General features: G+C 39.6%; 1 protein-coding gene across 7 annotated transcripts in view; it reads right to left on the bottom strand.

Annotated features, from left to right (window-relative positions):
* LOC137128652 (spectrin beta chain, non-erythrocytic 4-like) overlaps window positions 1-14,653 on the bottom strand; it is a 67,324-nt gene that overhangs the window by 15,385 nt on the left and 37,286 nt on the right. For all 7 annotated transcript variants that reach the window (XR_010914607.1, XM_067507011.1, XM_067507012.1 and 4 more), the window contains one exon: window positions 2,181-2,444. Coding sequence is in view for 6 of the 7 variants with exons in the window: in XM_067507011.1 (XP_067363112.1) it covers window positions 2,181-2,444 (264 nt within the window). In the remaining variant the exon portion in view is untranslated. The remainder of the gene's footprint in view (window positions 1-2,180; window positions 2,445-14,653) is intronic.

The following is a 14,653-nucleotide window of genomic DNA, read 5'->3' as shown; positions in this document are numbered from 1 at the left end:
GGGGGGAAGGAAGAGGAGGAGGGGGGTGTAGATAAGAAGTTACAAAAACGGATAAAAGGGGAAGAGCATTTGTTGGTAAGGAGAGAGGAATGGATGTAGATAAGAGGAAGAGAGAACTGGGTGGAGGTGAATGATAAATATGGTAATAATTGTTAAATTCAGATTTCATGTTTTTTTAATCTATCCTCCCATCTGTGCCTTAAATTTAACAGAAATTAAAAGTTCAGTTTAAATCAGTTTAAAGTAACAAATAAAGAATATTAATAGTCCATCTTAGTGAAGTATACACACAAATATGTAAGGAAACAACACTGCATGACACAGTCCTGATAATCATTTATTCATAATTAGCTGTTCGTGGTGCCTGATGGGAAGGCATTTAAGGCCACAAGAAAAGAAGGCAATGGAAAAAACCCCACAACAGGAAAAGACCAGTTGACACGAGACAGACATGTAGTGTAGTGTAGTACGTTACTGTACCCCTTGGCAGGATGGATGCTGGATGTTTGATGTGGGAAAGCAGTGCAAATGATGGCCTGTTAAAGGAAGCTGTAAGCGGCATGCTGTGGGAGAGGAGAGTGAGAGATGTCCGGTGAAATGATGAAGTCATGAAATGATGAATCTGTGGACCAGCACAGGTCCCACCTGGCTGCTCTCTGCTGTGTCAAGAATCAGACTCTGTCTCGCTGTTGGAGTGTGAGTGTGGAGTTACATCCCATCATTGCACATACAGAGGGAACTACCCCTTTATAACATGTTTACTACTATGGAAGGTAATCGAATTCATTATTTGTGGAATATTGCATAAGTTATTAGTCAAGTTAGGGCAATTAAGAAGAGAAACCATTCTAGCTATCTTGATGTCACATTATTATTATTATTATTATATTTCTTCTGATTTGAGGTATCTCCAATATATTATCAAATAATAATCCTCAGTTTTTGTTCCAACGATTAGGAGAGTTTTATCAGTCAACACACATATGAATGAAAAGAAAAGAGGCAAACAAACAATAAGAAAAAACAGAAGTATTTCTGGAGACATCGTACCTGATCTAACTCAACAAGCACTAATGCTCTACTGAACTTACTTTAAACGAGTCGCTGAGAATCCGTAGGACACAGTGGACAAAATCTCAGATTTTACTGCTTTCCTAACTACACTTCCGGCTTTAGTTCCCCATGGTACACCAACACACAGACACTCAAAAAACTAATTGAAAGTATTTTTTGTTTCAGGTACAGCTACTCATAACTAATGTAGTTGAATAAAAAGGTAATCATGCAATTGTGCTATACACACATGTAGTAATTAAATATAAAAACAAATGTAGCTACATAAATGCATAAACCAATTAGCTGGACAATAGTTGTGATCATTTGTAAACTCTGGATATTTCACTTTAATGTACATTATTTCTATAACTTTCAATCACCAGTTTCTGAAAAATGATCTTGGGATGAAATAATGACCCAGGTTGCCATGAACGCTGATGGCTTGCAGTGCTTTCAAAAAGCCATCGACAAGAAACGTAAAATTGATGCAGTGAGTGAAAATAAGAGTCTGACTTTGCTCAAATGAGATGAAAAGCTGAAAGTAAAGCATTGCAGGCAGACAATGGTGTTGTCATTTGCAAAGATGATGTTTTGTTCAATTATTAATGTGATGAATGTATCAAGATAATAAAGCAAACGCTGAGTCATTCTGACACAGTTTACAACATAAAATAAGAAGCAGAGGTACACTATCACAATCAGGGTTAAAAATATACATCATGTTTTTGCCTAATATTGCACAAATATCTGGTACGTATGCTCAGAAATGTAATATGACCATGTGAGTGTTTTCTATAGCTTAAAGCAGAAACATCTCCCTATCTATCTATAAAAGCGCTGCATATATGAGAAAAGGTGAATTTCATCTCTAAAAGCCACATTTTCCACAATCCTTTCTTATACACTTTAAAGTTTAATATTTCTTTTGAGGAAAATGGTTTCGTAGTGTAGAGACTAGTCGAATACATCATTAGTTGAAATTTGAGTACGTGAAACGCTACAGTATTGCAGCCAGTTATATTATAAATCGTGCCTGCGATACACTGAGGTAAAACCTCCGCTAAAAAATACTTTGTTGAACTGTCAACACTTTGCTCATGGAATTTCTTTTACGTTCTATGCACCTGTAGTTTTTTAAGCTGCTTGTTGACACTGGTGAGGTCCTGTCCTTGGTCCACATAGACCAGTTGACCCTCCAGCTGGCCCAGTCTCTGGTCCAGACTTTGGTAGCTCTGCACTAGCAGGTCGGCCTTGTTGGCCTCGAAGAGCTGGCGGGCTTTAGCCTGGGTGGTGCTCTCCAAATCCTGCCAGCACTCCCTGATTTCCTCCAGCTTCTTCCGGACCACCGGGCTGAGCTCCGGCTTCTCCTGGATCAGCTGCTGGGCCTCCTATTAAATGAGAATGAGAAGGGGGACATTCTTTGTTTCAGCAAAATTTTTTAGTAGTCAACAGCTGCACAGTTTGAATAGAGTCCAAAGTGTGAGAAAATATACCACTTTAGATAAATATGAATAAAATGCACTTATTTGTAATAATCACTCTGCTAAAGTAAACGACACTGAGGTCATTAAAAAGCAAAGTTAAAACCGTAATAAGTAAATCTTTGTCTCTATGGGAAATAACATCTTTATTTTATGCATAACTCAGTTTCTTTTAAATATGTTTTTCCATGTTGCTATGCAAAATTATGCCAAAATATACTCAAAAATCTAATCAGATAATCTGCTGTAATGAAATGAGCTAATGAGATTCGGACCAGAAGCATCAAGATTACAATATGTGTTTTAATAACTGTATTATTAAAATCCGCCTGCTTTAAGAAATACTGACTGTACCATCAAAACACAAATTGATAAATACATCGATCAGCCATTACATGAAAACCAATCACAGGTCAAGAGAACCTTCATGGTCTCATTACTCAGGGTGGGATATCAGGCAGAAATGAACTGTGAGATCTTTTGATGACTGGGTCAGAGTATGTTCAAATCATTAGGTCATGTCAGTTGTTCCCAGAATGCAGTGGTCAGTACCTGTGGGCTTCATGTTCACCCAGAGCTCACTGGTGCTTATGGGGACCTGGGGAACCCGTCTGACGAGCTACTGTTGCACAAATTGCTAAACATTTTTCAGCTAGCTATGAACAACAGCTGTCGACAAGCAGTAAACTGCTCAGAGTGACCATACTGTCCCCTGTTCACTGCCGAAAGCATCAGGACTGGATCTTGGAAGAAGGTGGCCTGGTCTGGTGAGTGACATTTTCTTTTAGCTGAGTAATAAATGGCACCAGGATACACTATTTGAATCCAGTCCAATGAGGCCACACTTGAGAACATAAAGGCTGTGTTTTGGCAAAAGAGGGTCCCGAACACAATGCTAAGCAGGTGGTTTTAATGTGGCTGATTTGTGCATGAAATAAACAACAGACAATGTTAAAATAACCAATTGCTTCACTAACAGAGGTGTAATACATACAATTAGCCTACTGACTAAACGAGCAATGACTTTCAAAAACTATGAAAATGAGACATTGGAAAAAACAGCTCCAATGATTACATAATTCATTATACCATCACCAGAGCCCTGAGTAGGCCAACAGCACAAATGTCCAAAAAGCTAAATGCTTATTTCAACGTTTCAAACGTGACATTTATTGGAATTTCTTCTCTTGTCATAATAGCAAATTGAATATTTTTGGTTGCTGATCAAACAAGACATCTGCAAAATGCATTTTCTACTACTTGCTGTAATTTTATGGAATAACTAATATAGAACATATTTTGTAAATTAATTGAGGATCAAAAGAATCTCATTTTTTAGTCTAAACATAATTATGACCAGTGGAGGAAAAAATAAAAATCTTTTTTTCCCCCTTCTGATTTCTATGTATGTTGGGATAATTATGTGCAGACACTGTGGAACTGTTTTAGGCTCTGTGTGTGTGTCTGGCTGTAATAAAAAGCCTCATAAATTCTCACACGTCCCTCCCCCTTCTCTCCCACTGTGTGCTCTCTTTTTCCCGTTTCTGCCCCCCTTTTGTACCTCACCACATTCTCAACCCCTTTTTAGACTCACACCACCACTGCTTTAAGTACTGCCGCTCCCTCCTCTTTCAATTTTAGTCTCCCCCAGAGTAAAATCCTGCCCCGTCCAATCGTTTTTGTCTCGTGCAGCCGTTATGCTTCTTTGTGTGTCTTAGAGAGAAAGAGCTACAGATGAAAGAAGAAGCAAACAAAGAAAAAAAAGATAAATACAATGACACCAGGGTCAAACTACCAGTGTTGGGGAAGGTGACTAACAGCAATTTGTCTGATACTTTATTACCTATAACTGCTATTTGTACATAAAATATTTATCACAATACATGAAAATGCTTTTAGTTGTTCTTCTACAAATTAGGAACCTTGGGAAGCGGTGGAAAGTGTCTATATAGTGTCTCTTTGCGGATGTACAGGGACAGTAGTTCTTCCATCTAAATGTTAAAATTAGCATGCTATCATGCAAATAATTAGGTAATTAACACCTGAGCCAGTGAATCTTTAGCTTAACAGTGCACCTGCAAAGCATCAACATCAACTCATTTTATTGCATCAGTTTCATGTAAATCACTTTTTACCCATCACTATGCAAATGTATGTCTAAAGGTACTTGAAAATCTTATTAAATCATCTGGTCTAATAAAATGAGCTCAATGCTAATGTCCTAATGTTAATCAGGTAACGTTTACATATGAGCAAAGCTGAGATGGACGAGGACATCATTAGATTTGCAGGTATTTGGACATCAACCAAAGTACGAAACAAACTGAAATATAAACCTAAAGATGGTGCAGGGTGAAGTCAGCGATTACAATTCATTCTGTTCCATGGCCGGAGCTTTGAGTGCACAACATAGAAGACTCCGGACATAACATTTGGACGTTACAACAAAATGGAGAATACATTTTTAAATGTACTTTAAAGTGAGCAGGGGGTGTGTTTGAACACAGCCCGTGAATGTGGGAAACCAACTGACCAAGAGAGTGACACTGCCACAATATTGAAAAAATATTGTTACAAAATGTAAATGACTAATTATCACAACAATGTACTCTTTATTAGCCCCTATCATCTGAAGTACAAACACGTTTGGTTCTCTTCTAAATATTTTTTAAACTAAACTAGAATTGAACTCAGGCCTGTCCAGATTCAAATTCTAATAAGGTCATGCATGACTCAAAGTGGACGCAAAATTTCAAGAAATTCCCTCAAGGCGTTTTTTAAGATATCCTGAATGGGTTTTGGAATAAAAACACAAGGCTGATGTTTTATAAATTTTGGAAAATAACTGAGGTCTATGGTGTCAACAAACAAGCAAATCCAACCGTTATCTGTGGCAAATTTACAAAGGCTGTAGGAACATGTAAAACTCAGCCCATTTACTTTGAAATACGTCAAACTGTGTAACCGATTTTGAAACATTTAGAACGAGCAAAGTTGTCAGCCTCTGACTTCTTTTTGGGACCCTTTTTGCTTTCCAGCATTTGGTGCTAAGCAGGTGATCATTTTGTCACTGAGACCATAAAGTAACTCTAAGCAGTGACACAGAGGACCACATCCTGGCTGACTCACTGACGTTCAGATGAAATCCACAGACACACAGAGCAGCCCATCGACTGGAAACTACGCAGCACTGAAGTGATAAGCCGATTCCGGTCACATGTCCTTGAGCAAGAAACTGAACCCCAACTTACTTGGTCCCGGTGAGCGTCGGCCAGCTGCCCAGCAGCTCCCCCATCGGATTGTGAGTGAGTATGGGTGAATAAGCAGCCTAAAGGACTTTGAATAGATAGAAAAGCACAGACCATTTCTGGTCCAAACCCCTCTGATCAGCTGTTTGACTTGGTTCAGGAAATCTGTTTGTGTATGTGGCCATTATATAATATAATGTCAACGACAATTCTCCTACAGTAAATAAGAGCTGACATACAACATACAATCACTACAGGCTCAGATTTGGTTACTAATAATGTACATTAATAAAAATGAGTTTAAGAGGATGAGGAAAATACTTTTTTTTTTTCAAATACAATCGAGCTGTACAGCAAGCCCCAGTAAACCCCTCACTGTCCTGTGATTTCCAGTGTTGGTGCGTTACGTCAGCTTTCATTCTGGTGTAGGGTTTCTCCAGCTGCTGATGAATACTGCCCTCTGCAGTGAGTGGGAGAGCTGCGTGGGCTCGAGCAGCGTCACCCACGGGCTCAGAGCTGCTACTCCACTCTACATACACTCAGTCCGCAATTGAATGAGGACCAGCTATTCTACCGCTCGCACAAACAGTGTCTGCAGACATCCCACAGCAAACTGGAAAATCCATGTGCAGCACAAACAACAACCATGGCTGCCACTTGGAAACAGATATTTAATGCTACAAACTGGGGAAAGAACCATATGAAAGATGTTACTGAGTTGCAATAATTTAAAGGGGATTATAGGATCAAGTTTTCTTTTTAAAATTTGACTCGTAGCCGAACCTAAAGTCAAAGTATCTCGCCTGTCTCATTTATAGGACTCTTGCAAGTTCACCAATTTTACTCAAAGTCTAATACGAATTTCTGACATTTAAAAAAGGTAAAGATTTGTGTCAATGTGTCCTTGAGGAAGAACACTGAACCCTCAGTTGTGTGTGTCCAAGTTGCTTTGGGGAAAAGCGTCTGTCAAATAACTAAATGATGATCACCGAATAAATTATAAAAATTATAAAAAAGACAAAGGATTCCTTTGGTAATAATATGACACTGACCTCCTTCATGTAAGGATGATAATGACAATAATCAACTTTGAGCATATATATACCAGAACAATGAAGACGTTCTAAAGGACACTTGACAGGACTCTGATGCTAACATAAACAGATGGGCCATCTTCACTCAGCTGTCTGCTCCGTATATCACAGACATCTGCTGCTGACACTGAGCTGGTCACTGTGTCTGACACACTCAGGCCACTGCAGCTACTGCGTCAATATTTACTCTGCGTGGGAAAAGTATGTTTGCAAGATCGAGGATATAGCTCTCATTGTTTGAAGGAATATTTGGTGAATTTAGTCAGTCTGAAAATACAGACTGCTCTTTCCTGAGGGAAATCCTGTAGTGCATAATGATGCAAGCAATGGCAGAAAGAATGGCCACGATCCCTAAAAACATGCCAAAGGTGAGCTGAATCTATACTACACACTTTATTTTTTGTCCTTTTGTCTTATCCCGTGAGTTCAGAGTCGCCACAGAGGATCATTGTCCAAACGCCGGATGCCCTTCCTGACGCAACCCTCCCCAATTCCTACCGGGCTTGGACCTGCACTGCACAGCTGGGGATGGGAATGGGCTGTTAGGGGTTCAGTGTCCTGCCCAGAGACAGTTCGACGCATAGCCGGGACTGGGGATCGAACCACATACTAGGCAGGGTTTACTATGTAGCATGTATACACCAAAAAATGTCAAAATAAAGAATAATTAAGTGAAATAAGATAAATGTCTATATCACCCAACACTATCTTTAACCTCAATATTTCTAAACCATAACCTTCACTATTCAGATCAACAAGCTCATAGAAAAAGCGGTTTTACATTATGTAAGATGCAACTGTGATTTCAACATGTCAGATACATTTTAGATAAAATTTTACTGTGTGTATCAGATTGGACTCTTTTTTAAATTAACCAAACGGACTAAGATCATGATGGGCAGAGCTAAAATAACCTGTGTTCACTGCTCATGTTGTTAGTTCATTTGTTCAGGGTCACTTACGCAGACATCTTGTCAAGCAAACAAGTTTCCTTTACTGAGAGATATTTTTGATAATAACCAAAAAAAACTTAAGGTCGTCCAATATTTTTGAGGGATTAGAAAAACAAGGACGATCAACCATAACTTGAAATGTTTTGCTTTAAAAGATGGTAAGTTCGGTAGCATCACAATCAGGCAATAAGACGCACGGGTCATTTACATTCAGTGCACAGAGGACTTGGTGGTTGTAACTAAATCTACTGGTAAAAAGAGATTCTCTTCAGAGCACGTAGGCATCATCACTGACCTCGACACTGCCCTCAAGCATCTCACTATCCAGGTGCTGACAGTGCATTGAAGAGACACTGACTGAAGGGCTCAGGTCACATCTGTGACTATAGGTCACAAAGCACCGTGGAAGCTGCAGAAGAAGCTCCTCCTGGTGTAGAGAGTGCTTGCAGGCTGGGAAAACCCCAGCAGGGCCGGTCCGTGGCTTGAGCAACATAGGCCATGTGTTGCAGCATTACTGCATTGGTGCTGTCAGACTTTTGTCTTGGAACATCACTGCATCTTCATTAATAATTTAAATGTTCTGTATCTACAATAGACCTTCATATTTTTCTATACAGCAAATGGGACATATGGTTAATCCAGCGCTATTATGGGTAATAACACAAACACACACAAACACAAAACGGGGGATTATTTTAAAGAAGGTACCCAGGTAGAAGTGGAAATGATTATTGTTGTCCCATCTACTTAAAAAGTGTCCTTTCTCCTTCTAAGTACTGCTGTAAAAGTATTGTTTCGGCCTCTGAGCAGGTCCTACTGAGTACATTAGAAAGCTCAGAGTCCTCCAGGATTTGCAGATGCATGGCACAAACATTTAATTTCACTTTCCTATCAGGTGAACTACAATGTGAAACTTTTGGAAATCATGCTATTAGGAGCATGTTCCACTGTACACTTTGATTACAAATTAGTTTTTGAAGGACAAGAATCTAAACAGCTGGGCTGCAGTTCAATCAAATGACGTTTCCTGACAACCAAACATTGCTGTCAGATGACACATCCTACCAGCTAATGTATAAATGTCATGCTGCAGCCAGTAGACAGTACAAAAAAACTGCAAAACACAGTACTCTTTTACTCTGTATTTCTAAAACAAAATGGTGTATTGATGCGGAAGTAGCAGAAAACCAGCAAACATAAAAAGATCTTAGCGATGACCCACAAGAATTAATGTGGATGTCTTTCTATTTGAAGAAATGAAAGAAAACCACATTAATTGCTAGAGTATGCATAGAGCAATGTACTGAGATATCCTACTGTACATTGTAACTTTCAGGTGTAACTTTGTCGTCCCTATAACCCTTCTGACTTTGACTTTTGAAGATGTGAACATGTAAATAAAAACAGAATGCAATGATGCATGTTCTATTATTCACAATAGAACATAAAGAACCTATCAGATGTTGAAACTGAGACGTTTTGCTATTTCATGGAAAATATTAGCTTATTTTGAACAAATGAAGGAGAATTTTACTAAATTAGGTTCATTGGCAACAGGTCAGTAACATGACTGGGTATAAAAGGAGCATTTCAGAGAGGCAGAGCATTTTGAATGTGAAGGTGGGCAGAGGTTCACCTATCTGTGACAAACTGCAACTAAAATTTGTGGAACAGTTTCACAAAAATGTTCCTTAACGTAAAATTGGGAAGGCATTGAAGATCCCACCATATACAGTATATAATATCATCAAAAGACTCCGAATCAGGAGGAATCTCTTTGCACAAGGGACAAGGCCAAAGCATGATTCTCTACTTTACATCCCTGCATGGGCTCAGGAACACTTCCAGAAAGCACTGTCTGCGAACACGGTTGGCTGTGCAATCCACAAATGTAATATGAAATTCTTTTTGGAAACCATGGACGCCCTGTCCTGCAGACTAAAGAGGAGAGGGACAATCCAGCTTGTTACCAGCAAACAGTTCAAAAGCCTGCATCTCTGATCGTGTGGGGTATGGTTGGTATGGTATTGTGTTAGTATCTGTGGTGTGGGCAGCTTACACATCTGGAAAGGCTCCATCAATTCTGAAATGTACATAGAGGTTTTAGAGCAACATATGCTCCATCCAGACAATGTCTCCTTAAGGGAAGACTTGCCTATTTCAGCAAGACAATGCTAAACCACATACTGCATCCATCACAACAGCAAGGCTTCGCAGGAGAAGAATCCGGGTGCTGAACTAATTTTTACCGCGCATTTGTAAAAAATGTAGATTCAGCAGCTCCATCATCTACCCCACTAGTGTTCAGAGGACAAAACAACCCATGTTTTACAAACAGCACATGGAATTTTACATAAGAGGAAGGTCAACAGCAGACAGATGTTTTACCATCAAAATACAACTTTCATTGGAGTATTGTCTTCACAAAACCCTAGGTTGAATCGGAGCCGTTATTAATTATACAACAATAGAAAAAGAGGTGACTGGAATTAAAAGCGATCTGAGTTCAGACTAGGAAACTGCACAGCGACGAATATTATTTTACTGTGGACTCACACACTCTGGTGCAACTGAAGCAAATCAGCCTTAACAGCAAGCAGCTTGTTTAGTCTAAATCACTGCTGAGTTACATTACAGAATGACAAGGCCTGTCTTTACAACCAACACAACTGCTAAAGGCCTGCAGACTAGTGTTAGTTTGATTTCTAGCACTGAAAGACAAAAATGCATGTCTAAGTTTTTGGCTAGAAACCAGAAACCTGCACAAGCAGCTCATCGAGCAGTATTCTTGCATCTTCATATTAATGCTGCACGACTGTAGTGAAATGTTTCTTGTCACTCAGGTCATTCATTTACTCACTAACATCATACTTGAGAATTAGAGATACTGTGTGACCAGATATGTTCAGATTTATTTCTTCGGCCTGTTCCGGAAGCCCAGTCATCCAGCAGCATCAGTTATCTAGGACAGTGCAAACCTCAGCTTATTAGAGCTGGCCCTCGATACTAGACTACATTAACACCTAAAGATGATGCTCAGTTGCAACTCTCATTTGATCTGTGTCTTACATCACTTCCTGTTTAAATCGCCACGTGTTTCCTGTCCTCTGCCTGAAGGAAGAGCATTGAGATTGAGAGGAGGAGGAGGAATGACCTTCACACATGAGCTGTATGAGGAGGGGAGGATAGACAAGCAGAAATCAGTGAGGATTGGCCACTCGTTGCCTGGCAACCATAGCAACCACAGGAAAAGAGGAGACACATCGCTCCAGCTGCTGCCAATGTCACCATTACCACAAATGGACACAGCACGTGGGTCATTCCCCCCCCACTTCTAGGTGTTTCCCATCATCAGGGAAGATTTTTTTAATATGCTTTCTGTGCTTTTCCTCACACATTTGCAACCTTAAAGCTGTTACTAATACGTAATCACCCTGCACAGCTATATTACTGCTGAAAAACACAGATACACTTGATGGTGACTTCCTGATGGTGTTTTAATAACAGGTTTTCCCAGCCTCTCAAAGAAGCCAGTGATCTCCAAAAACAACATTGCAGCACCTTTTGTCACCTTGACAAAAAAAAAAATTAAACTGACTTGTGGACGGCAAAGATAGAATTGTATAGGAAGAAGACACACAGCACTCGGTATAGTGTAGTCGGAAAACCGCGTACCAACATGAAAACATCAACTCCACAGTGAAGTATGGTTGAGGGAGCATGATGATATGGGACTGCTTGCCTTTGTGGAGCGGAAGAGCCAGACAATGACCTTAAACATTGGAGAACATCTGCTACAGAATGGCTTTGGAGATGCAGTGTTCCAGCTCTTGGAGAGGCCCAGTCAGAGACCAGACCTGAACTCAGTAGAGCTGTGGAATGACCATTCCAAGACAGCCATTCACACCTGACACCCTAAAAATATGGCTGAGCTGAAGTAGGTCTGTAGGGACGAATGGTCCAAAATTCCTCCTGAATGTTGTGCAGGTCTATGCCATAGCTACAAGAAGCATGTACTTGATGCTACAGCATCCAAAGGTGGTTTAACCAGTCACTAAAGAACTGTTACCATGACAGTATGTTTAATGGGCTTAAGTTACAAATACTGTGTTTGTTCATATTTGTAACTTTGGTGAAGATCATATAACATTTCATAACCTAATTATGCATAAAAAAAAAGGAAATGTCAAACAATGCTTATACTTTTTCATGCAACTCTATATGTGATACAGATACACAGGTACTCACAGATGGCTCCTGCTACAGTACCAAGAACACAGGCAATGTGCCTCATAGACTCATTCACAGCAGAGCACCTGATTATATAAATAGACCGGAGAAGAGGACATAAACAGAGGGACACAAGATGCAGATTGTTTGGACAGGAAGTACCACATCAAACAGAAACACAGAATTAGCTCTAAAATACCATTTTTCACATTTGCTAAATTACCAACAGGAATCTTATTCCCAGCCAGTAATGGTGGTGGAGTTTTTTTCCCCCCGTTTATCTGTTTTAGGCATAAAATACATGTACCGCTCATTTCGTCAGCTCCTCAACAACAGAACCATGCAAAAACTATTTTTCTAACACCAGTCAGCCATTTGTGCAAACCCTCATCACTGATGTTTTGATCAAACGACAAATATTATAAATGTTATCTTGGCAAAAAAGGCAAGTTGCTAAGCAATGGTCATGGAGTGGGCTTGTCGCGCGAACGTGGCTACGACGTAAGACTTCAGCAGTTAAACCCTGTCGATCTGCCAACAGCTCGATGGCCTGGTGTGACTACAGTCTGCTGCTGAAGAGCATGGGACCATTAGAGCTGGATACACACCAATACACATTTGTACTTGTGGACATTGGTATAACATAATCAAATTGGTTCACACAAACACAGAGGAGGACATCTGCAAAAATTCACATTTATCTTTTTTCCTCTTGTCTTATTAATTCATTTCTGCACTAAGATGCCTCTTTTTTTCCATAACTATCCGGTAAATTGCTTGATAAAAGGTAAATGTCCGCTTATATAGAGCTTGTATCCAAAGCACTTGACAATGTTACTTCTCATATATCCATTCACGTACACACACACACTGCCACGCAAGGTGCTCTCCTGACCCCTCACCTGAATGTTGTCCCACAAACAATCATAGTCTTTAATCATACATTTTCAGGCATTTCCTTAAAAAGCTACCAAAGCCAAAATTTTATGATTTTCGTTTTGGTGGGAAATGCAGAGAGGTGCTATTAAAGGCGTCTCTCACCCAGACACATTCAGGAAATAATGTCCGGTTATACTTGTTTTACACAAAAGTACATGACGAGATAACACAAGTTGCGGAGGAGGAGAGATACTGTTTGGCTGTAGTGAGCGTGACAGCACAGTGACAAAGGTCAATAAACTTGACATTTTTGAAAAAATATAGTTTAATTTACAACTTTCTGGCCTTGCTGTTAAAACCTGCTTTAGCCACAACATGCGAGTAAATGTACCCAGGTGGATTTTTGTCTGACAGCACCATAAGGTTTCTGAGGTTTCTCTGGATACGAGCGCTAGGCTGTCGATCAGTGTGTCCGCTATGGTCGACAACCAAGCTAGCAAACCTCCAGACTCTGGTATTAGCTGAGATAACGCACATGAAAAATATTTAAAAGCACAAAAAAAAAATTGACAACACTGGTAACACTGGATTTTATACATATACATAGATACATGCAACTTTCATGTTGCATGAAATAATGGAGATGGCATGAAGATGGAGAAGGATAGGAATTTCCCTAATGGACGCATTTTATTTTTGCGTGACTAGTTTGTTTTGTAGTAGTTTTATTTATTGGATTTGCATAATCACTAAAACTTGAAGGGCTGGGAAATGCATATTAAAACAAAGAGAGACTGGACTGTCTTTACACGATATTTACACATGCTAAGACACAAAGCCTAATAGTTACTGATAACTTACACTGTCTTGGATACAAAACATAACATAAAAACATAATTAAAATTAACGTGTTATCGTCCAAACTGAGAAGGATCGTCTTGTCTATATCCCCCTGCTTATACGTCCTTCAACACATGTGGTTTTTATTCAGATTATGAAGAGAATGAGACTCATTCTGCAGTGTCGCTGAACAGCCCCCTCTGTACTGCTGACCCCTTTGACCTTTAGCTGGACATCATAGGTTGAGTGCTTGTTTTGTTTTAAAGTTAATCTCTCAGTGTTTTGATAAGAATACATAAGAACACGATTTTAGTATTGTGTGCTCTTACTGTTCTTTACTTTCAGCCAAATTACAATGTTTCATCTGAAGATGAAAACAAAGAAATGCACTTAGCAGTATTCCGATACTCGTAGGCGTAAAAATTACAATGGACTCCATTATATATAAAAAACAACATATGGGATTTTTGTTTAAGGTGGACATTTCACACAACCAAGGCCATGTCTTTTTCTTTTCCTCCACTTAATTTTGGGTATTCTAAAACACGTAATATAATTTCCTAAATAATAATTTAAACTGTAAGCATTAACCAGTAATCCAACCCTGGAGCTCTCAGGCCGACCGGTGCAGCCTTCTTTATACCCTGTATACAGCCGGCCAATGTCCCCACATTATAGGCATGCACATACATGTCCCATTCACACCGCTAAAAACACACATCCCACTTCCCAGTGGCTACTATAGACGAAGAAACAGACCAAAAGGACTGATTTCTGTGGATCAGGCATAAAGTAAATAGGCAGCTCATTCTGTAGCAGGGGAAGCTGCTTACATCAACCTTGATGATACAGTGATCACTGGGCTCACTAAC

This window comes from Channa argus, chromosome 6, assembly GCF_033026475.1.
Source record: "Channa argus isolate prfri chromosome 6, Channa argus male v1.0, whole genome shotgun sequence".
In the NCBI taxonomy this organism is placed as follows: domain Eukaryota; kingdom Metazoa; phylum Chordata; class Actinopteri; order Anabantiformes; family Channidae; genus Channa; species Channa argus.
Note: the sequence above shows the minus strand (reverse complement) of the source record. Positions and strands in the feature narration are given on the sequence as shown.